This window comes from Aquarana catesbeiana, linkage group LG06 (assembly GCF_042186555.1).
Source record: "Aquarana catesbeiana isolate 2022-GZ linkage group LG06, ASM4218655v1, whole genome shotgun sequence".
NCBI lineage: Eukaryota > Metazoa > Chordata > Amphibia > Anura > Ranidae > Aquarana > Aquarana catesbeiana.
Window position 1 is genome coordinate 342,111,464 of NC_133329.1, and position 25,857 is coordinate 342,137,320.

Sequence of the window (25,857 nt, forward strand, 5' to 3'; positions counted from 1 at the left end):
GGAACCTGCACTGATCAGACATTTTGTCCTTCTCACCCTGTACAAATAATACCAGAGAGCTGAATTTACATACCTTTGCGCAGTGGTTGAGGCATTGTTAAAACCTGAATAAGCAGCATTGAGGTCACGTCTCGGAAAAGCAATGGAACTTCGGCCCTCTCATCTTCACTTGTCCTGGGGAAATAAAAAAATACAGCAAAGATCATGAAACCACACAACAAAGTTTTCATTATGTATTATGATGGTTGTGGCCTGTGATTGGGTTAAAAGGGGGGGCAAAACAGAAACTGGTGATTTCAGCAAATTTAAATCAATTGCTGTTGTGCTCTTCTACCTCCTCTGCACACCAAAATAGGATGTGTCAAAGGTGTCTAACCATCTTCTTAACTAATACTGGCAGTCACCAAACAAATGTTCAGTTTAATCAAAGAGTTTTATTATGGCTTATGTAAAGAGACAGGGAGGTGTGCTGCAGAACTATCTAGTGCAGGTTTTAGGGGAACTGATCAAATAAGGCATTCCTTTGTGATCGTTTTTACCTTGAGAAGCCTTATTTGGTGGCTTCAGTAGATACTTTATAGTAGCAAGGTTGTCATTTAGGTTTGGTTCATACTAGCCCGAATCCAAAGTCGGGGCAACTTTTGGAGTCCGACTTTGATGCAACTTTTTATACTCTGTGGCATTGAAGTCATATCAAAGTCAGACCAAAGTAGTGCAGGAACCTTTTCTAAAGTCAAACAGACTTGTGTAGTATCAGTTAAGACAGCTCTCATAGGGAAATATTGAATTTCACATGTCATCCGACTTGGGGGTCTCACAAGTCATCCGACTTGGGGGTCTCACATGTCACATCAGTGTGAACCGAGCCTTCGTGCCTATCCACACGTCTGTTGCAGTGCTTAATGGGCTGCCAACACACAACGAATTAAAAATTGTACACGACCCCTTTTAAAAAACATAGCATGCAATGCATTTAGGCTCTACTGTTCAATGCCCTGGGGTGCCACTCACAGTGACTCACACCAAGCTTAGAGCAGATGCGTTGCAATAATGAACATTACGGCATTAGTTTTAGCGCGTGTTGTCACAACACACAAGCATGAATGTGCCTTCAATAGGGGTGACTGTCACCTTATAGGTAGGGCTCACACACAGTTTATTCTATCTGATGCCAGCAAATTTATTTTTGGATAACAATACAAAAAGGTATTTGTTTCAAATTTCTTGAACATAAAAACTAGAGTCGAGCAAGAGCATTTTAGCATAGACTGCATAGTTGAGTCAGTTGCTGGGGTTCAATGCCTAGGTTTACAAGCACATGAGCACAATACATGTTTGAATTGAGGATAGGTAAAAAAAAAAAAAAAAGCTTTTGAATATCAACAAATGTTTTGGCCGGTTCTTCTATATACAGCTGACTGCTTTCACAGGGCTACACATAAATAGGCATTGAAAACAAAAGATGTGTACCCAAATTAAGTTCTAAATAAGAAATTGGCAAATAGGCTAAACAAAGAGTGTTAATTGAAATATCACGCACACAGTACTCAAGAGAGCACGATTCCTGGAACCGCCAACTGGGTCACAAATTGCCATCACAGTAGTAAGCACAATGCTTTTAGACAAAAACAGCCCCTTGGAGAGTAACAAATTCATGAGCAAGTCGTTTAAGGCTCTAAGATGGCAAACTCTGCAGCTGAAGAATCCAAACTGATTACATATATCTAAAAATGCAGACAAGTACCATATATAGAATAATATATTTAGGAGGAAAACGCCAAGAAGCTCCTAAGGATAAATTCACCTTTGTTCTCCTTAATCTCCCAAGGATATATCCATGGATGTGAGAGCCCTCAAAGCATAAAATGTAGAAAAAAAAAAAAGGAAAGAATCCTTACCTGGCAAAAAATGAAGGGTGCTAACCCTGAATCGTTTTAAAGGAGATGGTAGGATGATCAATAACATAATATAAAATGTATAAAAATGTGGGCAGGGATGAGGATATGCCGTAAGGCAAACTGACGTACAAGATATCAGAAACAAAACAATCTGTCCAACATCAACATGGCTAGCCATACGCGAGTAATTTTTTTCTTTTGTTTAAGCAACAGGTTGACTTGAATTTGTCCCGCTGAGCTACTGTATTCTGACAATGGAGAGACTTCCCCACTGTCAGAATACACTGATCAGCACCGCCGGCTACAGCTGACCGAGAGAAAATTTTCCAATAGGCTGGTTGTACACAAATCGAATGATAGAACGACTTTTGTACAACCAGCCTGCCCATACATGGATTGAAATTCAGCTGGTCTTAGAAGAGGATTCATCTTCCAGTATTAAGATCCCAACCAAAGCCTCTGGATTTACATTGCCCTTCTTAGAAAAAATATGCAGAAGGGTAGGGATGATAAGAGGGGATTCTGAAACACATTATCTTTATTCTACGGTAGACTGCATAGTCATGAGGGACTCACTTGACACCATCTAATATAGGGAGTTGGCTGCTCAGCATGTAGCAGGGATGATCTCAAAATTTTCAGAATGTGAAGATCTTTCAGCCTCCAGATGAAGTCCAGTAGAGGTCAGATCGAAAAACTGAACAAGGGGAATTCTTTAACAACTCAAGAACTATTTGTCCTTAGGAACCAATCTCAAGGGATAAGCAAAAGGATACATTCCCTAGGGGAGTCTTTAAACGAAGGGGGATAGGACTTTCCCCTTAGCTAGTCAGAGTCTGGCAAATTTTTTCTAGGAATTTTTAAGTCTGAAAAGACCAACTGGGTGCCTTGGCCTGTTCCAGAATCTAAGTAAGAGGCAGAAACCGAAAAGGACTGTGAGACTGCACGATAAGGTGAACAATGCTAAAAGGAAATACCCCCAAACAACCCCACAAGCCCCAAAAGGGGTGTACAGAGAAAAAAAATTGCTAAAACACTAGGAAAGGGTTACAAAGCCACGAGAGAGGACTTATTAGCAAAGATTTGATTCCAGCAGTTCCGCTCAAAGATGACCCAAGTCTACTAGGACTAGATAGTTGTTAGAATCACATCTATACAAAGATTGCAGACGATAGGATCCTCCATTATTACAAACTGTAAAAAAAACAAAAAAAAACAAAAACAGGAGACCCGCTCAGTTCATGAAAGGCCTCTTAACTGTTCCACAAAGGTGACGCCAGAAATACGCTCGTAAGGGTGTCCACCTTAGGAGAGCCTTCTCCAACGTGGACACTCGATGCGGGGAGGGGCCACCAGCACCACTGAGGGACCCCAGAAGAGGAGGACCGGGGCCACTCTGTGCAAAACGAACTGCACAGTGGAGGCAAGTATGACATGTTTGTTATTTAAAAAAAAAAACTAGGGTTTACAACCCCTTTAATGGTGGAAAATATACCAATGAACCTGATATGATGAATTACCAAATCCCCACCTGCAAAAGTGAGAACGCACTTTTATATTAAAGGTTAAGCAGATGAGACAGAGGGCTTCTGGCATTAGGATCTGTGGTTTGAGCGGGATGTAGACTCTGGTCACCTATGGGTTACCATTGCAGTAGTGGATGAATGTTGGGGTTCCTTTGCTGGGGTGGAAAAAGGCAAGTGAATCAGACATTTCCTAGGCATATCCCCAGCATCCAAGGCATGTAGCCAAGATGCCTTACACAAGTGAACGGACATCACCCCCATGCAAAACACAAGCTTATATGCTTGCAAAAGGCCACTACAGTTAATTATTTGTTCCAAAAGTTCCAAGACATGAGGGTTTAATCTTGTGCAGGAGAGGTTTTCTTTAAAGGGATTTGATCCATTGTGACAAAATTTCACAATTTAAAGCCACCACTAACAGAATATGGAGAGTTACTCCAGTTAATTCTGAGACCTAAGAAGGGAATCAAAAAGTCTTACAGTGAAATCTGTAAAAGATAAGGACACCAGCAACCTGTTTAGTAGTAAGTTCATTAAGGTGGATGACTGAAGTGTCAAATAGCGGGTACAGACCACTTATGAATAAATTCTCTTTCATTGACAGCAGGGGCCCATGACTCCATAAGTTATTTCTAGACTTGGTAGAGAACAATTATTGATAACGAGTACAATGAAAAGTAGAAAACTAGGCTCAAACTGTTGCAAGGCCTTGTGTACTCCCAAACCCTAGGGACAACTGCTCATGAGAGTAGTAGATGGCTGGAGATGACCAAGTCACTGTAGACAGGCAGTGGAATGAGATCAGATACCAGATGATCCACAAAGTGGGTCAGAAGTAGGAACAGCAGTGGGATAGTGCTTCCTGAAGTCTGAATGGCAGAAAAGAAGCATGGGGCATGCAACACTCCACCTAGCAGATAACGTCAAAACAGGGTTTCCTCAGGTTTAAAAATGAGTTAAAATATTGGTTATAGGAATTTGAGTGGCACCCAAGGATGCACACTATGAGGTAGGTTCTGGTGGTGAAGCCAGACCAGCCCTTTTTGCTATATAAATCTCCATAGACTGGGTCATACCAGTGGCTTTGCCACACTCTGGACCTGGAGAGCATTCTCCGGCTAACAAAGCACACAAAGGTCTGGAAAGCGCCAGACTAGCCCACAATCTGGGTCTAGGTACAGCCTCAAAAGCATTTGCCGAGAAATGCTGATCGGGATAGTATTGTGTTATTATGCTCAAGCAGCATAACTGAAGTCTTCATTACAGACAGAAAAAAAAAAAATCTATTGTGTATATGAGTTGTCTCAATTGATGAAAACTAAAAATAACAATGGCTAGAAAAAATATAGTTAGAATTTCTCTCAACACTTAGTAACCCTAGGCATGACGGTTGGAGGTGTAGGCTGTTTTTGCAGTATTGAACCTCCCTTAGGCCTAATTGGCAAAAGAGACTTGAGCGTATCAAGTCAAATGGGCTTAAGATTAAGAAATCTGTCCAAAGAGCTATAGTGATAAGTTGAAAACAAATGCAACCAATAAATGTATTCTTTAATATTTTGCCTGTCTATATATTTAGTTTACCATTTGGAAAGGGGTGTGCATAACGATACACACCTTTCTTATTCTGTAAAAGCATGGCTTGGGTTAAATTGATTTTAGGTCTTTTAAAACCTGTTTTGTGTACATGGAAGGAGAAAAGGCTGCTCATTTAACAAAGTGCATTTTCTCTTTGCATGGGATTTTTCCCTTTGCTGACTTTGTTCATCTAAATTACATGTAAACATTTTTTCTTCAAAAGTGAAACATTCCTTTACAAAATTCACTAAATTTCCTAAGCTAAATGCAAAATTCCTCACAAGTGAAAATTCACCGTGTAAAGTAAACATTCTAATTTACTGTACTAAATCAATCTCGGTGTTTTTGCCATAACCAGGGCCATATTTAGGAACTAAAATTAAAGAACACAATTTCCAGAGCTGGTGTAGTGCGTCAGAGTTGGGAGATGTAAAGCACAATGTTTAATTTATACTTTATATTTTTAAAGAAAACCTATTAAACATTCTTGAGAAAAATAAAAAATTAAAAAAAACACACTTACTGTGAATCTTTTTTATGCACCAGCTGAGTTAACTTTCTCCAGGGATTGTATTCCGAGTCGATGCTGTACAGCCTCATGTGCATGGCTAAAACATGGATGAGCTGACCTAAAAAAAAAAAAAAAAAAAAAAAGTCTAATGAAAGGAACTTGTCAATACGGTATCTGACGATAATAGCTTTTTTACAATGAGGACATTTACAGGGTGGCAGATTGGATAAATAAAACAAAAAGACTAAAACAGATGTGTCGCAAAGATAGAGAAAGCCAGGGGATAGGGCTTTTTTCAACTCTCTAGGTTAATGTAACCCCAGATCAGTTCGCAGATCGCAGTGTGAACTGTCAAATGGTAAAGGAATTGGATGGCATAGTTGTGAACACTCATGCGATCCAATTCCAGCGAGGACAGAAAAAAGGCTCCTGCACCATTTTGATGCAAATGCGATTTCAGCCATACAGTATGTATGGCTCAATTCGCATCGCACAGACATTACATGTGATCTGCCCAGCAATGCGGTGCGAAACACATGCGATGTCTGTGATCGCACATGTGTGAACCCAGCCTGAATGCTCCAATATTTTTCAGTGGAGTGTTCACTAGAGGTTACGGGACAAACAATTGTTGTAACACTCATAGTTGAGGTCAAAAGAACAAAGGTAAATAAATATTAAAGTGAAGAAAGAATGATTAACGATAATATAAGTGACAATATGACAGACGCATACTTAACATGTCAAAAGCTGTCCAGAAACATTAACAGTAAAGAGTTAGGGCAAACCATAGCCTGGGGGTTTACAAATAAATGTACACCCAACCATTGAAAGCACCCCTGTATAGTTTGTCCAAACCCCTGTAATTTGTGACTTTCAGAAAATGGCATATACTGCTGTATGATGTAGTTTGTTGGGTATGATGTGTGCCTCCACCCACATCATAATATTAAAGTTAAAATGAATAGACACAAAGAAAACTTTTTTTTGGCAAGGGCTATTCGAGCCATAAATGTAAAATTAATTCATATTAGACAGCCAACTGGTCAGGGTAATGTTATGCTATAATATGGATGTTTATTATTTATTTTTCAATGTTTTTATGCATGTGTCTATGAATTATCGATTATGTTTTTACAAATTGTGAGGAGTTGCTCTTGAAACTTCGTTGTAAATTTTATTTGCAAGGACAATAGATCTCATCTCTCACAACGGCTCGAGCATTGGAAACGATCTAAACTGCTCCGCAAAAAAATGCTTCCTCCAACGTTCTTAAAATTAATAGAATATGAAGTAATAGGTAATAGCAGGTGGCAATATCCAGACAGAATAGCTGCTTTTTACAGGTTCAAAAGTTGCTACTGATCAATAGATATAACTATCAGCAGGAATCAGATTAAACATACAGTAGCTAAATAGCTCAAAGGGGGCATACTTAATTTGACTAGTCATTTATAGAGTCTGCCAGCAGCACTGGACTTTAATAGTCTGCAGCCTGAGCTGGTCTTTCTGAATGCTGTAGATGTGTCTTGCATTAAATGCTTATTAGTAAAATAAAGATTTCTATACATATCATTTTAAAGTAAGTATTGTAAAAAAAAAAAATTCAAAAATGTAAACAAAAAAAAAAAATATATTACCAAAAACCAGATGATGTTTTAATATGCGATTTCCTGCTTTAGAGTCATGAAGTCATGACGGAAACATACCTGTGTGGGTTATATTACCAATGAAGCCAATTCACTGTTTAAAATTTAATGTAGTGCAGTCACTCATCTAATTAGATATCTGATGGCATGGATTAAACAATTAACACACTCATTTCCCTGTTAACCAAACCTACAGTTATTGACAATTGTAATTGTACAAGAAAGAATTACAGAAGTGAAGATTTAAGCTTTGTGAATAACAGTCAAAAACTGTAAATCACATGAAAAGTTTTCATTTACCATTATTCATACAATATACAATTTTCTTGTTGCTTGAAAAAGGAAACTAATGGTTTCAAATCAAAATTTAAAATTTTTACATTCTTTTACAAAAAAGTACAACAGTATCTTTGCTTCCTATAGGTGCCCCTCTCTCTTCTAATCCCACTGCTCGCCCGTTTGTAATGCAACTCCTGGGATCCTGGCTGCATTCTCTGCATTTTACAGAGTGAGCCAAGCTAAACACTGCACATCCTCCTCAGGCAGTGTAAACTATTGGCAAGAGCAACATTTTTTAAGTCTTTTTCGGCAGAAGAGACATGCAATGTAATTAGGTTATACTTACATAGACGTGTCCCCCAGCTGCCAAATAGCTTTCTTAGGCCTCATACACACAGGACGTTTTAAATGCCGCTTTTAGTGTGTGTGGGGGGAGGGTGCCTCTAAATGTTAGCCTGTGTTTATGCACACAAAGGTATTTAGAGGCAGAAAATTAAAAACCCAAGGCCAGAGCATTCAGGAGAGAGGCATTCCAGTGTCAAAAAATGCTTGAAGTGTCTAGTGCTGGCCAATGGAATGAACGCTCAAACGCTTGATGCGCCCAAATACGTTTGCAAAACATGGCTTTAGGCACATTTTTGATGCTGCTTTTTCCTCCCCTTGAGAATAGGCATCCAGGGGAGGAAAAAAAACATCCTGTGGGCATAGGGCCTTACAATAGACCCTAGACATGACTGACACCAATACCCTACCAATGAAATCAGCCTAACATAAGTAACTGTCAGTCAGGCAGTGCAAAATTACAGTTCACAAAGACAGAAGAGAAAGGCATGCAGGAAAATCTTGAGATTTTGTATATACTGCTTAGCACTAAATGAAAGTGCTCCTGGCCCCTCAGCTTGCTATGGGGGCACCCAAGTGGAGTCATAGCTCCCTGTGTCCATTCACAGACGGAGCCGCAACCAGGCCAAGCCCCCTCTCCCTCCTGATTGTCTGGCTCACTTTGATTGACAGCAGCGGGAGCCAATCACGTCGTGCTGCTGTCTCAGCCAATGAGGAGCGGAGTCCCAGGCAGCTGAGATAATCCTACAACATCGCTGGATAATGATGGGCTCAGGTAAGTTTTAGGAGGCGGCTGAGTGAGGCTGCTGCATGCAGAAGGATGTTTTATCATAATGCATTGAGATAAAACAACCTTCTGCGTTTACAATCCCTTTAACTAAGACTGACAGGTTCTTATTTGAAGGCCATTTCAGGAAGACTGTTTGAGACCACAATTTATACAAAGTAATAGGGGCCAATGTTCCCAGTGATTATGTGTGTTTTTTTTCTTCTTTTTAGAACAGGGAAACCTGCTGGAAATCCCTAGCAGTGTGGCACCAAAGAAAACATTGAAATTAAACGTAATGTATGTTTCACTTGGTGGACTCCAACCCATCAGAGCCTAGTAAGGCAAGTAACTATGGAATGTGGCCTGTTTGCAAAAGGGCTGTGAGAGCTAGAGACTCCTCTGTATTATATAGAAGGACTTCAATAAAACATGTATTTCTTCACTCTTCTGGAAATGTATTTTAGCAAGTGCAGAGGTTTAATATTTTGAACACGATACTATGATTAAAACATTGAAAGATAAAAATATAAAAGCCCCAGCCACCAAAAAAGTGAAAATCAAAAAGTAACCTAATAACCTACGAAAAAACAAAATTATGAACAGCCTGAACAAAGCAAAGCATTACTGGGAGGGAGAGCAGTTAAATTTAGTAGGCAGAAACAGCTTGTTCACCTTGTCACATTGTTTCAGAAGCTGACATAGGCAGGTCTATCAATCACTTCTCATTTACATTTCCCCAGTGCTTCTGTCCTCATAGCTCAATCTACTAAAACAGTACTTGACCTATTTGTTCCAACCGTTTTTCCCTGATGCTTTTTGCTGTAAAAGCTCACCTGGGACACTGCATTCTATTTAATGCAATATCTAATCGACAAAGTTAACACTTCTTACAAGACTATTATAGAGTGCTGTGCTTAATCACAGTAAAGACACCTCATTACCACCACAGTGAAACATACAGAAGAGGAGTGTCTCGATCACAGGCTCTTAATTGACTGAACGGAGTCTCAGCGGCAAAACCGTGTTTTACTTCAAGGATGTCCTTGACTTTAGAGGTCAACACCACATAGGTTTATTCAACAATCAGGCTACCATAGAAAGAAATTTCTTTCAAAATGTCAAAAAGGTTTTACAATGTAAAAGTGGAAGCTTTATGTTGATTGCCTATCATGTTTTGCAGATCTTGAGTACTGCATGTTTCTTAAAGTGGTTGTAAACCCTTACAACACACTTTTACCTACAGGTAAGCCTATATTAAGGCTTACCTGTAGGTGCTGTAAATATCTCCTAAACCTACAGGGTTAAGGAGATATTTACAAGTCCCCGTACAAGGATTTCTTCTGCGCATGCGCCAACCTATTCGGCGCATGCGCACTTTAGAAATGTCACGTTGTGCCGTTCCAAGAAAAGGTCATGCCGTGACTGGCGGCTCCCCAAGAATATGATGGCATTTTGCCCCATCCATTTTCTTCTATCAAGACAAGTGCTCCAGTGTCTGCTGCAGAGAAACACCCCCATAACAGGATTATACCATCTTCATTCTGTACTTATTACTGTAGGAATGGTGTTATTTGGATGGTGAGCTGTATTGGATTTCCACCAGCAATAACGTTTGGTGTTGAAGCCAAATAATTCAATTTTAGTCTCATCTGACCAAAACACCTTTTTCCATGTGGCCTCAGAATCTTCAAGGTGCGTTTAAGGTGGTCAGATGAGACTAAAATTGATTTGGCCTCAACACCAAACGATATGTCTGCCGGAAATCCAATACAGCTCACCATCCGAATAACACCATTCCTACAATAAATCATGGAGGTGGTAATATCCTGTTAAGAGTGTTTCTCTACAGCTACGACTGGAGCACTTGTCAAGATAGAAGGGAAAATGGATGGGGCAAAATACCATCAAATTTTTGAAGAAATCTGCTGCCCTCTGCCAGAAGTTGTCAATGGGAAGAAGGTTTACCTAACAACATGACAATGACGCAAAGCACACAGCAAAAATGACCACACAGTGGTTGAAGGAGAAAAATGTGAATGTCTTTGCATGGCCTAGTCAGAGTCCAGACTTGAATCCCATAGAAAATCTGTGGAATGACTTGAAAACTGCAGTCCACAAACAGTCATCATCAAATTTAACTGAACTTGAGCAGTTCTGAAAAGAAGAGTGGGCAAATATTGCAAAGACTAGATGTGCAAAATTAGTAGAGACATCCCAACAGACTAAAGGCTGTAATTAAAGCAAAAGGTGGCCCAACAAAATACTGACGTAAGAGGGGTGATCCTTTTTTTTTCCAATTCAGTGATTAGTTTTTTTTTTTTTTTTTTTACTTTTTTTGCTGATACGTTGATGTTATATCTTTCACTTGGACTAGTAAATACAGCTGGATAATACAAAAAACAGTGTGCCTTAATTTCATTTTTTAAAAAGGGGGTGATTCTTTTCTATACCCACTACATATGAGAGATACAGTATCTCACAAAAGTTAGTACACCTTCAAATTTTTGTAAATATTTTATTAAATCTTTTAATGTGACAAGATTTTACACTCTCTTGTCTTGTGTGACAGTCGGACAGATTGGTGTAGGGAGTTCCAAAGGATAGGAGAAGCTCTGGAGAAATCTTGGAGGCGAGCATGGGAGGAGGTGACAAGGGAGAGAGAGAGCAGGAGGTCTTGGGAGGACTGAAGAGAGCGGCTTGGTTGGTATTTTGGGACTAGGTTAGTGATGTAGCTGGGGCAGAGTTATGGATGGCTTTGTAAACGGATGTGGGCCTGAAAGAACAGTTCAGAGTCTAAGGTTACCCCCTAGCACCCTGGCATGTGGGGATGGATTGATAGATGTGCCATTGATCTTGACAGAAAAGTCAGGGAAAGGGGCACGTGGGGGGAGGAAATATTTAGAGCTCAGATTTAGATTCAGTTTGAGGAAGTGGTTTGACATCCAGGCTGATATGTCTGTTAGTAAATCAGTGATGTGTGAGGAAATTGATGGGGTGGAGCTGAGGAGCAGAGAAATAGATTTTAAATGCTAGTGGAAGCCATGGGAGGCTATCGGCTGACCCAGTGAGGACGTGTAGATCGAGAATAGTAGAGGTCCAAGGACAGAACGTTGGGGGACCCCAACGGTAAGAGGAGTTGGAGAGGAGGAGGTGGAATTGTAAGCGACACTGAAGGTGCGATGAGATAGGTAAGATTCGAACCAATGGAGAGCGCAGCCATGGAGACCAAGCAAATTGAGTTTTTTGAGGAGGAGGGGGTGGTCAACTGTATCAAAGGCAGCGGTAAGAGTACGGAATAATGACCGTTGGTTTTGGCTGTAAGTCGTTTGTGAGTTTTAGGAGGGCAGTTTATGTGGGTGTAGGTGAAATCCAGACTGAAGGGGATCAAGAAGGTTATTCTCAATGAGGTGGTCGCTCAGTCGGTTGTAGATTAAACGTTCAAGGAGTTTGGAGGTAAAAGGGAGTAAAGAGATGGGTCTTAGGTTGTTAAGATTGGTGGGGTCTAGTGAGGCCTTTTTTGGTATGGGAGTGACTAGCGCATGTTTTAGAGGGTTGGGGAAGATGCCAGTAGAGAGTGAGAGGTTGAAGATATGAGTTAAAGAGTGTAGGATAAAGCCAGATGGTGACCGTAGTATTTGAGAAGGAACAGGGTCCAGGGGGCAGGAGGTTAGGTGGGCGTTAGAAAAAAGTTTAGTGACTTCCTCTATAGTAGCTAGGTTAAAAGAGGGAAGTATTGATTGTGCAGGAGGACAAGAAGTGTAAAGTGAAGGAGATATCTGTAGAGTGGAGATCGAGATGAATTGTCTCAATCTTATTTCTGAAGTGATTAGCAATCTCCTGGGCAGTAAGTTAGTGGGTGGAAGTAATGGAGGACGAAGTAGAATGGTAAAGGTAGAAAAGAGTTGACGGGGAATGTGTGAGAGGATGTTAATGAGAGTGATAAAGTAGGTCTGTTTGGCACTGTGGAGGCAAGAATGGTATTTTTGGAGGGCAGATTTATATTAGCTGAAATCTTGCTGTGACTTAGTCTTACGTCACACAGATGCTCAAGAGTGCAGCTCTGTTTTTTGAGGTTTCTGGTATTGTCTGTCTGCCAGGGTTGTAGCGCTCGGGGCATAAGTGTGTGTAGTGAGGGGGGAGAAGGTATTCAGGGTGGATGACCGTGAACTGTTGTAGACAGAAGTGGCCAAGTCGGGGCAGGACAAGGATGAGATTTTGTCGTAGAGACAATCTGTAGAAGAAAAAAGAAGAGAAGGGTTAAGATGGTGAAGGTTTCTACGGGTAATTGTTTGGTAGTTGGAAGGCAAGGAGGAGGAAGATAAGGAGAGAGTGAAACTAATAAGGTGGTGATCAGAGAGAGGAAAAGGAATATTGGAGAGGTTGTGCGGAGTGGAGGTAGGGGAATATGAGGTCAAGGCAGTTGCCAACAGAGTGAGTAGAAGTGTGTCCATTGGTCAAAAGAGGATTTAAGGCTTAGCAGCTTAGAAGTAGCGGGAGTGTTAAGATTAACAGGATGTTGAAGTCACCAAGAATGATTGTTGGAATTTCAGAAGAGACAAAGTAGGGTAGCCAGGCAGAGAAGAAGTCGTCAAGGAAGCTTGATACCGGTCCAGGGGGCCAATAGATCACAGCAATTCTCAATGAAACTGGAGAAAATAGACAAATACAGTGAGCTTCAAATGAGGAGAGGGACAGAGAGGGGGTGGATGAAGAACCTGAAAAGTGCTTTGAGTGGATACGAGGATTCCAACACCACCCCCTTTCCGTCCACTAGACCAAATAAAATGTTAATTCTTAATATTTTGTTGAGAATCCATTACTGGCAATGACTGCCTGAAGTCTGGAACCCATGGACATTACCAAAGACTGGGTTTCCTCCTTTTCTGATGCTTTGCCTGGCTCTGCAGCTGTCTTCAGTTGTTCTTTGTTTGTGGGTCTTTCTGCCTTTAGTTTTGCCTTCAGCAAGCAAAATGCATGCTCAGTTGGATTGAGATCAGGTGATTGCAGAATATTCCACTTATTTTCCTTCAAAAGCTCCTGGGTTGCTTTTGCAGTGTTTTGGATCATTGACCATCCATACTGTGAAGCACCGTCCAATCAACTGTGCTGCATTTGGCTGAATCTGGGCTGACATGATATCTCTAAACACTGCAGAATTCATTTGGCTGCTTCCTTCACAATATCAATAAACACCAATGACCCAGTGCTACTGGAAGCCATGCATGCCCATTCCATCACACTGCCTCCACCATGTTTTACAGATGACGTTGTGTGCTTTGGATCATGAGCTATTCTAAGCCTTCTCCATACTTTTTTCTTCCTATCATTCTGGTACAGATTAATCTTAGTTTCATCTATTAAAAGAATGCTTTTCCAGAACTGGTCTGGCTTTTTAAGATTTTTTTTGGCAAAATCTAATCTGGCTTTTCAATTCTTCAGGCTTCTGAATGGTTTGCACCTTGTGGTGAACCCTCTGTATTTGCTCTCATGAAGTCTTCTCTTGATTGTAGACTTTGACAATGATACGCCCACCACCTGGAGAGTGTCCTTCACTTGTCTGGATGTTGTGAATTGTATTTTCTTTACCATAGAGAGGATCTTGCGATCATTCACCACTGTTGTCTTCCGTGGACGTCCAGGCCTTTTATGTTGCTGAGCACCTCACCAGTGCGTTCTTCATTACTCAGAATGTACCAAATTGTTGATTTTGCCACTCCTAATGCTGCTGCTATTTCTCTGATGTTTTTTTTTTGTTTTGATGCCTTACAATGGCCTGTTTCACTTGTATGGACAGCTCATTTGAACTGATGATGTAGGTGGATTCAGCTGGGGGCATCGATATTTTCAAAGAACTAATAGATAAGCACGTGAACGACCACAACATACAGGTATATACAATGTAATACTGACTTTTTTCAACCTCACCTACTATGTAACAATGTAACAATATACATAGTTGCAAGTGTTAAAACGAATGACCCAACTCCAACATATATAAATGTAACAATAACTCTCGGTGGAGCTGCTGGTTTAAAGCGGGTCTGTTACCTTCATTCTGCTTCCCTCTGTTTCACCGGCACCGGGTCTAGGGTTCCGTTGAGTTTACCTCTGGACTATACACGCACCAACACTGGAGTACGTTTTCAATGCTTTATTAAACACTTGACTTAGGAATTAGCAGGAAAGAGACGAAAGGGAAACTGCAGAAGAAACTCAAACATCTTCCTTTAGGGTTCTCTTAACACATGTTTGGGTAGAATTCAGATATTGTATGGAATGCGCTCCCCTCGTGGGACACACTCCTTGCTCGTCTGGATAGGCCTCTCTCACCAGCCTAGCAGCCAGTACGCAGCATGAATCAAAGTCTCTGCCACAGACTTGCTTGGGAACAAAATCCGTACAATCCTCTGCCACAGGATGTATCAGATTTTCTGTAATGAATATCAGTCACAGTGCCTGAACCTTTAAGCCAATCCGGCAACACTATGCTGTATAGTTACTTTCGGATACGTCCTCCAACCGAGTCACCAGGCCCCTCTATAGACCAGCACGCTGCTTGATCCCTCCAAGACGGGTCCTCCCCTGGGATCTCCTCGGTTGTCCAGCTTCGTCACACAGGACCGACAGCTCAGGACCATTCCTCGGCCGCAGTGGTAGGCCCCAGACAAGTCTCTGGACCCACCCCTGAGCTGCAGTATCGTGGGCCTCCGGAACGGAGGACCACGAGGTAGCTCCTTAATGCATACCTGTCGGCCAGGAGGGCCAGCAGGTGGCTGTAAAACAAACCCCAAAACATAGTGTCTGTCCCATAAATACCCTCGCCCAGAATGCAACTCGGAGGACCACCTCCACCGAGTTGTCTCCAGGACAGAAGAGCATCCACACGCTTCAACACGTTGCCTTTCCAACACTAACCAGTGATAACAGCGACACCCACTGGTCAGCATGGAAACACACACAACGTCAGCCAAGCTGGAACAGAGGCAAACTTAACCTTCCTAACGAACAAGTTACTAAATTTACCTAACGTGCGGTAGATTGCAAATCTACTAGCGCTACATAGTCCCCCCAATACAATAGACGTTGTCCCCAAAGTCTGTCCAAAAAAACAGTGACAATAACTCCCAAGCCTGAGAGTAAGCATTTGAGTTTCTTATAACTTCGGATAGACAGAGAGAGAAAAGGACCGTAAAAGACACTATAAGACTTATATCTATAAAACATTATGCTTACATCCGCAAACAAAACCACAGTATGATTGTACACAACCTCACTATCTAACTAGCTGAAAAGCCTCCCAGCTTAATATAAGATCCGATGATCCCTGAAAAGAAACCATAGTTACACACACATATGTACATCCTACACAACATTAGGAGCAAAGCCTCATTTAAAAATGAAACCCTCTTCCTATAACCTATATAAAAAAAAATTCTTTAGAAGTCCATCCCTATATAAAATTCTTCTTCTCCTTTTTTTTTTTTTTTTTTTCTGAAACAAAATCCAGCTAGCAAAAAAGGAAGTCCTTGGATTTAAACACTGAACAGAATATGCAGATCTTGACCACGCAGATCTCTTTACCCTGACACTAACTAGCTAAATAACTTCAAAGTTCTTTTGTCCATAGTTACCAGTAAAACCGGGGATCTGGCAAAATCAGTGCCTTTCCCACTTTATCCACTGTGGTAATAAAATACACACACACACATTGACGCCCTCTGTCGAAGTCAGGATATGACGAAACGCATCAGGGCGTGGCTTACACGACGTAGGAAGTGACGCGTGCGCTCCACCTGAGCCTACTGCTTAACCAGGAAGTGTTCTACGTCTCCTGTTCAGCGGCGCTGGCTTGTCATGGTGAAGTAGATACGCTCCTACTATCTGCTCGATTGATTGCTCGTTTATTAAGAATTTTGATGTACGTGTATTTATTGAAGGGGGGTGTTTTTTATGTGGTGGAAAGGAATATAGTCAATAAACAGGATTACGCTATGTACGCCTCTCTCTTTGTTTTTTGACTTATTATGAGCCCTGAACATCCGTGATTCCACCTAAGTGGTGTTAACAACAGTGGCTGGCATGGAGTATTATTTTGAATGCTTTATTACTTCCCAGTTCTGGTGAGTTTAACCCCCTAGGGGGAGTGTGTTCGCACTGGGTGGAATCTGCAGTGATCGGTGGAAGGTGCACGCTGAGGAATATTTCATGATCACCTGATGAACTCTTTTGGAATTACACCCTGAACTTTACATCACTTCTCTTTTTAAGGGATTTTCTTTTAAGGGACTTTCTTTTAAGGGACTTTCCTTTAAAGGATTTTCCTATGCATGTGTTGTTGGCCACATGTTTATTATATTAATGCTCAACATTAGCGCTGTTTAGTGTGACAATTCAGTCTATTTTTAGATTATTTGAAACACTGTGTTTACATGTATGTATTGTTTTTTAAACGGCTGCTTATCCTGCTTTGATGCTTTTTACCTCTCTGCATGGTTGCAGAGTGGGTTTTCACTCGGATATATGCATTTAAGTTTTTTTATTTAATTTTTATATTTATAATGTTTTTTTCTCTGCATTGAAATTAGCATCGTGACCTGGCGCTGAGTGGTGTTTCTGCGGGCCTGGTGAAAACACCTGTTTTTTCGTTTTAATAAAATACACAACATTGTCCTTTCCCGGCCTGCAAATTACCACTTTGTCAGCATAGATGTGCCAACCGAAATTCCAATGTTCAAAGCATCCGTTAAAACGTTCATCCATCTTAACAGAACATCCAATCTTTCTGAAGGGCTTAGGTACAGACAAATAGTCCCAAACAGCTTCACTGTACCAAAGTTCCCAATTAGCTTCAAACTCCTGTATGATATCCCGGGGCACATAGGGGAACTCCAAACCATACTCCGCCGCCACATGCTTGTTCAATTTCCTTTGTAAGCGGGCAAGTTTTGGCAAAGATCTGTCTCTCCCCATACCAGGCGGTATACAGGAATCCAATGATTTGCTCACCATAGACCCAGCCGGTGTCTGCAATCAACTAGCAACTTTTGGCAAACTCTCATCAATAGTACTGTGTGGCTCCACACAGGGTGACATCTTCCCAGAACTCAGGGCTGTACATTCAGGGAAAGTCATAGCGGAAGCAACATCCTCACTTTGTGACCACAATAACTCCTGTGACATAGTCTCAAATAGGTCATCATCACCGGAAAGATCTGACATGGATTCTATTTCCAAATCTCCCAACTCTTCCGCTGGAAGATATTTATTTACAGTCCCGGACACATTCCCCAACAGTGGCTTACCCGTTCCTGACGTGGACTCTGGTAGCTCCGGTCCAGGTAACCTCTGGGGTAGGCCTCAACCACGGCCGCAGGAAGCCTTCACATAGCCCACCTTCCTTTGAGTAGGTACAACAGGAGTAGGCGTAGTGGATGCAGAAACCAAAGTAATGTCCCCTGATGAAACAGCAGCAGTGTCTCCTTCTGGAACATTGTCAGTAACAACAGGCAAAGTAACAGCCTGTCGCTCTCTCTCTATAACAGTAGCAGCTTCTACTGTGGCGATACCTGTTGCCCAATTCATCCGATAAGCACGGGGCGACTTGGTAGGTTGCTCCACCACAAATAAGTACTCTCCACATTGCGAACATCGCCCAAATGGATGAAGATGCACAGCCAATCCTTCGCATCGATGGCAGATCATGCCCAATCCCTCAACATCTCCTGAGGTATACAGGACAAACCTCCCCTGCAGTTTCAACCGAACTCCAGTATCCGTAAGCAGAGTTCCAGATAGCACAGCATTTATCACGGTGCTTGTAGGGAACACTCTCGGTCCCACAACTGGCTGCATCGCCGGAAAAGACATGGCCACACTCTGATCTTCTTAGGACGATCACGAGGCTACTCTTTTCCTCTGGCGCCAAACACATACCCGAGTCCCACGCGGTAGCAAGTAGGGTAACTCCTCCCACTTGTTCTTCTAGTCACGTAGCTCTGGGGCCTTCACTGGCGCCCGCCGTCTACGCACTCAGAAATAAAGTCCTACAGTTTTACCTTTCCTTTTCCTGAAAGATTCTCTTTTCTTTTTTTAAAGTCCAGCTCTCTCCGTAAACTCCCGGTAAAACACTCCACTGGGTTGCGAGAATTGACGGTCAACAAATCCCGGATGAGCCCGCACATGTAGCAATAACTCTCGGTGGAGCTGCTGGTTTAAAGCGGGTCTGTTACCTTCACTCTGCTTCCCTCTGTTTCACCGGCACCGGGTCTAGGGTTCCGTTGAGTTTACCTCTGGACGATACACGCACCAACACTGGAGTACGTTTTCAATGCTTTATTAAACACTTGACTTAGGAATTAGCAGGAAAGAGACGAAAGGGAAACTGCAGAAGAAACTCAAACATCTTCCTTTAGGGTTCTCTTAACAAATGTTCGGGTAGAATTCAGATATTGTATGGAATGCGCTCCCCTCGTGGGACACACTCCTTGCTCGTCTGGATAGGCCTCTCTCACCAGCCTAGCAGCCAGTACGCAGCACAAATCAAAGTCTCTGCCACAGACTTGCTTGGGAACAAAATCCGTACGATCCTCTGCCACAGGATGTATCAGATTTTCTGTAATGAATGTCAGTCACAGTGCCTGAACCTTTAAGCCAACCCGGCAACACTATGCTGTATAGTTACTTTCGGATACGTCCTCCAACCGAGTCACCAGGCCCCTCTATAGACCAGCACGCTGCGGGATCCCTCCAAGACGGGTCCTCCCCTGGGATCTCCTCGGTTGTCCAGCTTCGTCACACAGGACCGACAGCTCAGGACCATTCCTCGGCCGTGGTGGTAGGCCCCAGATAAGCCTCTGGACCCACCCCTGTGCCGTAGTATCGCGGTATCGCGAGGTAGCTCCTTAACGCATACCTGTCGGCCAAGCAGGTGGCTGAAAAACGAACCCCAAAACATGGCATCTGTCCCATAAATACCCTCGCCCAGAATGCAACTCGGAAGACCACCTCCACCGAGTTGTATCCAGGACAGAAGAGCATCCATACGCTTCAACACATTGCCTTTCCAACACTAACCAGTGACACCCACTGGTCAGCACGGAAACACACACAACGTCAGCCAAGCTGGAACAGAGGCAAACTTAACCTTCCTAATGAACAAGTTACTAAATTTACCTAACGTGCGGTAGATTGCAAATCTACCAGCGCTACATAAAAAATAAAGAGTTGAAAGAAAGTGAAACAATGGACCACCAAATAGAACCTAAATAGATCAAAGTATGAACAGAGGAGGGGACAATAATATTTTAATCATTTTTTTACCATATCAGATTATTTAGGAATCCATATGTTCTCTTGCAGATTATATCACGTGCTTTCTCCTGAAGAGTGGCTCCAAGTCACGGAACGTGTCAAGCTATTTGATGCTGTGCTCTATTTATACCATGCAGTTACAGTATTTGTTTGGAATCTTTTCATTCATGTATTATGTGTTCTAGGAATTCTACATGAATTTTTTTTTTTACAATTATGCAATTTTTATATTTTACAATTATGTATGTACATCACCAATGACAGGGATCAGAGAGATTATAGGTTACCTAGTATTATTTTGTAGTATGTGTATGAATTTTATTGAATATGTATTATTATTATGTGCTAATATTTTGTACTTTGATACAGTTAAATACAGAGACTATATATACAAGTATGTGCATCAATAACTATTACTTTATAATAATCATTTATCCAATTACAAAATGTCAGGTTAATTGGCTTTAGAACAAACTGACCCTAGACTGTACATTTTTTTTCTTATATCAGTGTAGTAGATTGCAAGCTTCTGAAGAGTAAGAACTCGTTCACACCATGTGCAGAGATGTGGGTTTTTCTGCACGCTCTCTGCAAGGGTACAAAAAAAAAACCCCAATTGTTCTGTGTGCGCCCTGTTGATACTACAACACTAGTAACAAGTGCAGATTTTTTCTGCGCAGGAATCTGCAACATGTATAAAACTTACTAAAAACGCTCATGAAAACTGATACAAACTCGTGTCTCTGCAAGTGAAATCTGAGTGTCAGTTTCCATCAGTTTCTCTGCACGTATGGTGTGAATGAGGACTAAAGCTGGCCACAGACGGTTTGCTGAACTGAACAAAAAAAACTGATTCCTCCATCCACAGAAATGAGGTGGATGAAGGAATTCAACCCCTCACCCCCTTCTTTGGGACATTGTATTATGACAGCAGGGCCCACTGCTGTCAGAGCACATTGATCAGAGCCTGCAGCCACTAACTGACAAACATTTTCCAGCATGCCCCTTTGACAAAAGTCAAACATGGATGGTCACGCAATGATCGAAATTCAGCCAGTCCCTGCTGACCACCTGAATTTTGATCACCAAGGGCGCAAGACTAACCCAGAACTGTAGTTGCTAACCTCAAAACAGTACTGTTTAACTTTTTAATCACAGGCTCTAGTTTGTGACTGATCTCCTTTAAATTAGAAACTCTGACAATTGTAATATTGACAAATAACTTTGTTAAGCCAAAAAAAAAAAAAAAAAAGATGAATATACAGCCATATGTAGCATCATATTTGCTATGGACTCACTGAAGAACTACAGTATTCATAAAATTGTCTGGTTTGAAGCAAAGCGGTTAAAAGTTGTTCTAAAGCCTATGCATTCCCTGCATTAAGGTAATAAAATGTTTTAGTACCTGTATCGCACCCTCAACCCCCTTAATGCATAACTGAGCCCTTACTCGATCCAGCGCTGTGCCTGTCTGTAGTGGCTTTCCCTGCTCACAGGCTTTGCTGAGGCAGGGGGAGCCCATTGGGGAGCGAGTGGAGCCGCACTGTGTCTATGGAAGAAGGCAGTATGGCTGGGGATGGAGCCCACAAGTGTGCCACAATAGGAAGCGGTTTCCTATGGTGGCACACAGAGAAGGGGAGGAGCCAGGAGCGCTGGCAGGGGACCATAGAAGAAGAGTATCAGGGCGGCTTTGTGCAATTCTATTGCACAGAACAGGTAACTATAACATGTTTGTTAGTTAAAAAAAATACACACACACACACTTTACAATCACTTTAAGTGGGGCATCTGGATCCAAAAAACACATATGCACAGCCTTGATGAAAAGGATTGAATCTGCTTGTCTCTGCTGTTAGCATGTTAAAAAGTGTGCCCAGCCAAAACTCTTTTTTTTCTAGTTTTGGATGAAGTGGGGAGGATTAGAGGAACTATTTGGTTTTGATTTATATCTCCACTAGAGAAATGTCCCTTCAATTACTGACAAAGTGACCAGTTTCATTAACAGGAAGCAAGGGAAAATTTTCAAAAGCAACAAAAGCAGAAATAATTTTTTTTTTTAGTAAAGTAGGGAAGAATAAAACTCCATCAGACTTTCTTGTGCTCCATGCTACTGTTGTAAAATTTCCACACACTTCCTGACTGGTAAAACCAAGCGGTGAAAAGTAAAAGAAAAAAGTTATCTGGATAAACAATTTTCTGAAGTAACCACATCAGCAACTTTTTTTTATACTAACAAGTTTTGCTTAAAATTTGAACTTACTCAGGCAAGATCTTTTCCCTCCAGCACTAGCTCCTCCAGAGCATAGATTGTCTCCACAGTGCACAAGTTCCAGTTCTAGATTTGTTCTATTGATACAAGAGAAACAGTTGTTAACACATTAAGGCCTCATGCACACTAGACGTTATAATAACGTTATAAAAATGCCAGTAGCTTTGCAGAGAGTTTTTCAACGTTAGTGTTTTTAAGCTTTTTTTTTTTCTTTCAATGGGATCAAAAACATTAAACACTGGTGAGCCATGTTTTTTGAGTGTCTGTGTTTGACGATCGAGAGTTTTTACAGCTGAAAAACTACTCTCAGAACCCTCTAGTTTTGGGGGTTTTTTTACAGCCAAAAACAGTTGATAACAGCCTATGTGTGCATGGACACATAGGATAACATGCTGGAGAGTTTGACTGTAGAAAAAATTGTCTGAAGCCAAAAACAATAGCTGTAAAAATTTCTAAAAATGTCCAGTGTGCATGAGGCCTAAGAGCCGGTTCACACAGGGGCGACTTGTCAGGCGACCTAGCCGCCTGACAAGTCGCCTCCCGTTCTGTACAATGGAACCATTTTAATAGGAGCGACGCAAGTCGCTCCGACTTAGAAAAAGGTTCCTGTACTACTTCGGGGGCGACTTGGGGAGACTTGCATAGACTTCTATACAGAAGTCGTTTTGCAAGTCGCCGCAGAAGTCGTTTGCAGGTCACCTCGCTGAGGCGACCTGCAAGTCGTGCCGCCCCTGTGTGAACCGGGGCTTACTGTCAAGTGCAAGGCAACTAATGAGCATATTGTTAATGCAACCCAGGAAATTGCAGCCATCAGGGCAGAACATTCATTCATTTCACCTGTCCTAGCTATCCAATACATGACCCACTGGAACCAGTATATCCCACTTCCAGCAGACAGCTGTAAAATTAATCCCTCGCCACACCTAGCTGCACAGTAGAAAATGGCATTAGCAAGGCTTCTTTTGTTATGCCATTCTATGGGATCTGAGAAGTTAACCTCTGATACAAAATTTCACTGAGCAGGTAAATTCTATGAAACAACATTTAGCTAGAAGTTGTCATTTATGTGTGTTTGACATATCTAAAGCATATCATTCAGTGTCAATGGGGATGTTAAAACAGGCGATGTTAAAGCAGATTAAAGGAATTTAAACTAACAATTAACTTCTCGAATTTGTTCCATTTTGGTATGTAAATATACCATTGAAAGGGTATTGTTAAATATGATCTATAAGTGAAAAAAGACCCAATGATCCTGCCAGAAATCAGTTTTCTATGCCCTTGCTAAACGCTTATCAATTATCATCCTCCCCAAAAATGAAAGAAAGAAACAAAGAAGAAACAAAACAAATGCAGCCACCACATCCAAGAACTTGTAAGCTGCAATAAATGACATTTGTGTTCTTGGGCTTACATACACTATGGGCTTGTTTGCACTTGCAGTTGGGAGGGTGGTAAGAAATGGTAGTTGAGCATTACTGTCCAAACTGTCACTGATCCCCCCCCCCCCCCCCCCTTTCAAAGCGGCAAAGGCAAGCGGACAGGGTTATTCAAATGCTGTTATGCTTTGCTTTGTAGCCTGGGCCCACTGCTACTGAATGTGATCTATTTAAGTGTATGAGGCTGCGCCACATCCATTCTGCAATGGCATTCAATGCACACAATTGCTCCCTCATGGCGCAGTATTTACAGGGTTCAAATAAGCGATAAGAAGGTGACATATCGCTTTCTCACATCTGTTAAACGCAACTGTGTTAGCTAGATGTTTATGCTTAGCCTTAGAAGTTAATCTAGTTAGCTAGCCAGTGTAGGTTTAAAAGGTAAGCAAGACACCACTTTCCATATAAATCTTAAAGGGGTTGTAAAGTCAGAAGGTTTATTTTTTTTTAATGCATTCTATGCATTAAGATAAAAAAACCTTCTGTCTGAAGCAGCCGCCCCAGCCCCCCCCGGGTAATACTTACCTCAGTCCCCTCTCTGTCCACGAGTCCCTCAGCCTTCCGGGACTCTCCCTTCTAATCAGTTGTGACACAGCAGCAGCGCCATTGACTCCCGCTGCTGTCAATCAAAGTCAGTTAAGCCTATCAGGAGAAAGAGGGGGCAGGGGCCTAACGGCAGCTCCGTGTCTGAAAGGACACGGAGCTGCAGCTCAGCTTGGGTGCCCCCATAGCTAGTACTTTCTGTGGGGGCACTCGACAGGAGGGAGGGGCCAGGAGCAGCTAAGAGGGACCCAAGAAGAGGAGGATCCAGGCTGCCCTGTGAAAAACCACTACACAGAGCAGGTAAGTATAACATGTTTGTTATTTTAAATAAGAAAAAAACAAGACTTTACAATCACTTTAGGGCCACAGTTTGCAAAGCCAGTATGGTGATTTGCATTTCCTCCTGCAAAAATATCCCATGTTTCAAGAACATTTCCTGGATAAAAATAAAAAACTATGAAATCGACTGCAATAGTGAAATGTGCGCGTGATTTAGGTATACCAGCAGATTCCAATGACGTCATTTAACTCTTTGAGCTTCTTAAATAGGATTTCATGAATACAAAATGAATGCAGGCAATGGTCCTGAAATCTTGTGTCTGCAACAATTTTCAGGCTCTTTAGAGATATTTTTCCATTGCTCACAGAAGACAGCCTCTATGTATTACCATCACTAAGTTTGTGCTGCTAATGCCACCCATTTCCAAGGGAATGTTTTAATCCTCTCTGCTCCAAGGAAAAAAGGCAATTTAAAGATGATAATACTCTTGCTCAGGGTTGCATCTGGTTTCTGCTGATAAGGGCATCCGCTGGGAATTTACCGCTCCTCGGGCGATTCGCACGGCTTGCAAAATGTCTACAGTTGGCGCAATGAAAACATGGGCAGAAATTAAATGGATAGGAGCAAAATGCTGTTTTTTTGGTTCTGTTATATTTCTGTTTTTTTCAAGAATGTAGAGTAACAGTGTTATAAATGCAGAAGTCATTATTATGATCTTTTCCAAAAATGCTTAGCACAGATCTGCTAGGAAAGTAAAGCTCTGACCAGTCATTTGCATGAATACAGAAAAGAACTGTGCATTGTTTTTATAACATCACTGTTTCACTTGACACTTTATTAATGAATATTATTTACCTATAAGCAGTAACTTTAATTACAAATTTGGAAGGGTTTTTACAGGACTTATTTTATATTTTCTTTAAATGTTAATAAAACATTACTTTTCCAAGTTCTAACACTACCACTTCATTATCTGTGTAAATCAGGTTGTGTATGGTCTGCAAGTAGCACTGCAAAATTCTTAAAGTGGAACTCCAGGGTAAAAAAAAAACATTTTTCGGACGTTTGCTGTGTCTAGCAAAGTTACCTCTAATTCTTGGTATACAATGTGTGATAGGTTGCTGGGGAAGGGGTTTGATTTCAGTGTAAACAGGAGACTTACCGAGCGACAGAGTACATGAACAGAAAGTCATTATCAGGGGAACCCAACGTCTTGCTGTAGTCTGTGTACTTCTTTTGAGTGGTGCTCTTAATATCTTTCATCACTGCTTCCATTTCTTTGCTTAAATTTGTTTCCGACTAAAGGGAAAGAATAGGATGTGCAAGAACAAGTCATGAATATGGCAAAAAAAACCCAGCAACCATTGGAAGTAAACATTTGCCAAAACTTCCATCAACTCTGTGGACCTGTCACCGTGAATTCATATTTATTATTATCTTCAGAAGCTATTTTAGCTATTGTCTGAT

At 41.5% G+C, this 25,857-nt stretch overlaps 1 protein-coding gene across 4 annotated transcripts in view; it reads right to left on the reverse strand.

The window, feature by feature from the left end:
* The window catches only part of UBR3 (ubiquitin protein ligase E3 component n-recognin 3), a 327,861-nt gene that overhangs the window by 59,491 nt on the left and 242,513 nt on the right, over positions 1-25,857 (reverse strand). For all 4 annotated transcript variants that reach the window (XM_073633943.1, XM_073633941.1, XM_073633940.1 and 1 more), the window contains 4 exons: positions 25,553-25,689; positions 22,120-22,205; positions 5,523-5,628; positions 74-174 (listed from right to left, as the gene is read on the reverse strand). In XM_073633943.1, the coding sequence (XP_073490044.1) occupies positions 74-174; positions 5,523-5,628; positions 22,120-22,205; positions 25,553-25,689 (430 nt within the window). The remainder of the gene's footprint in view (positions 1-73; positions 175-5,522; positions 5,629-22,119; positions 22,206-25,552; positions 25,690-25,857) is intronic.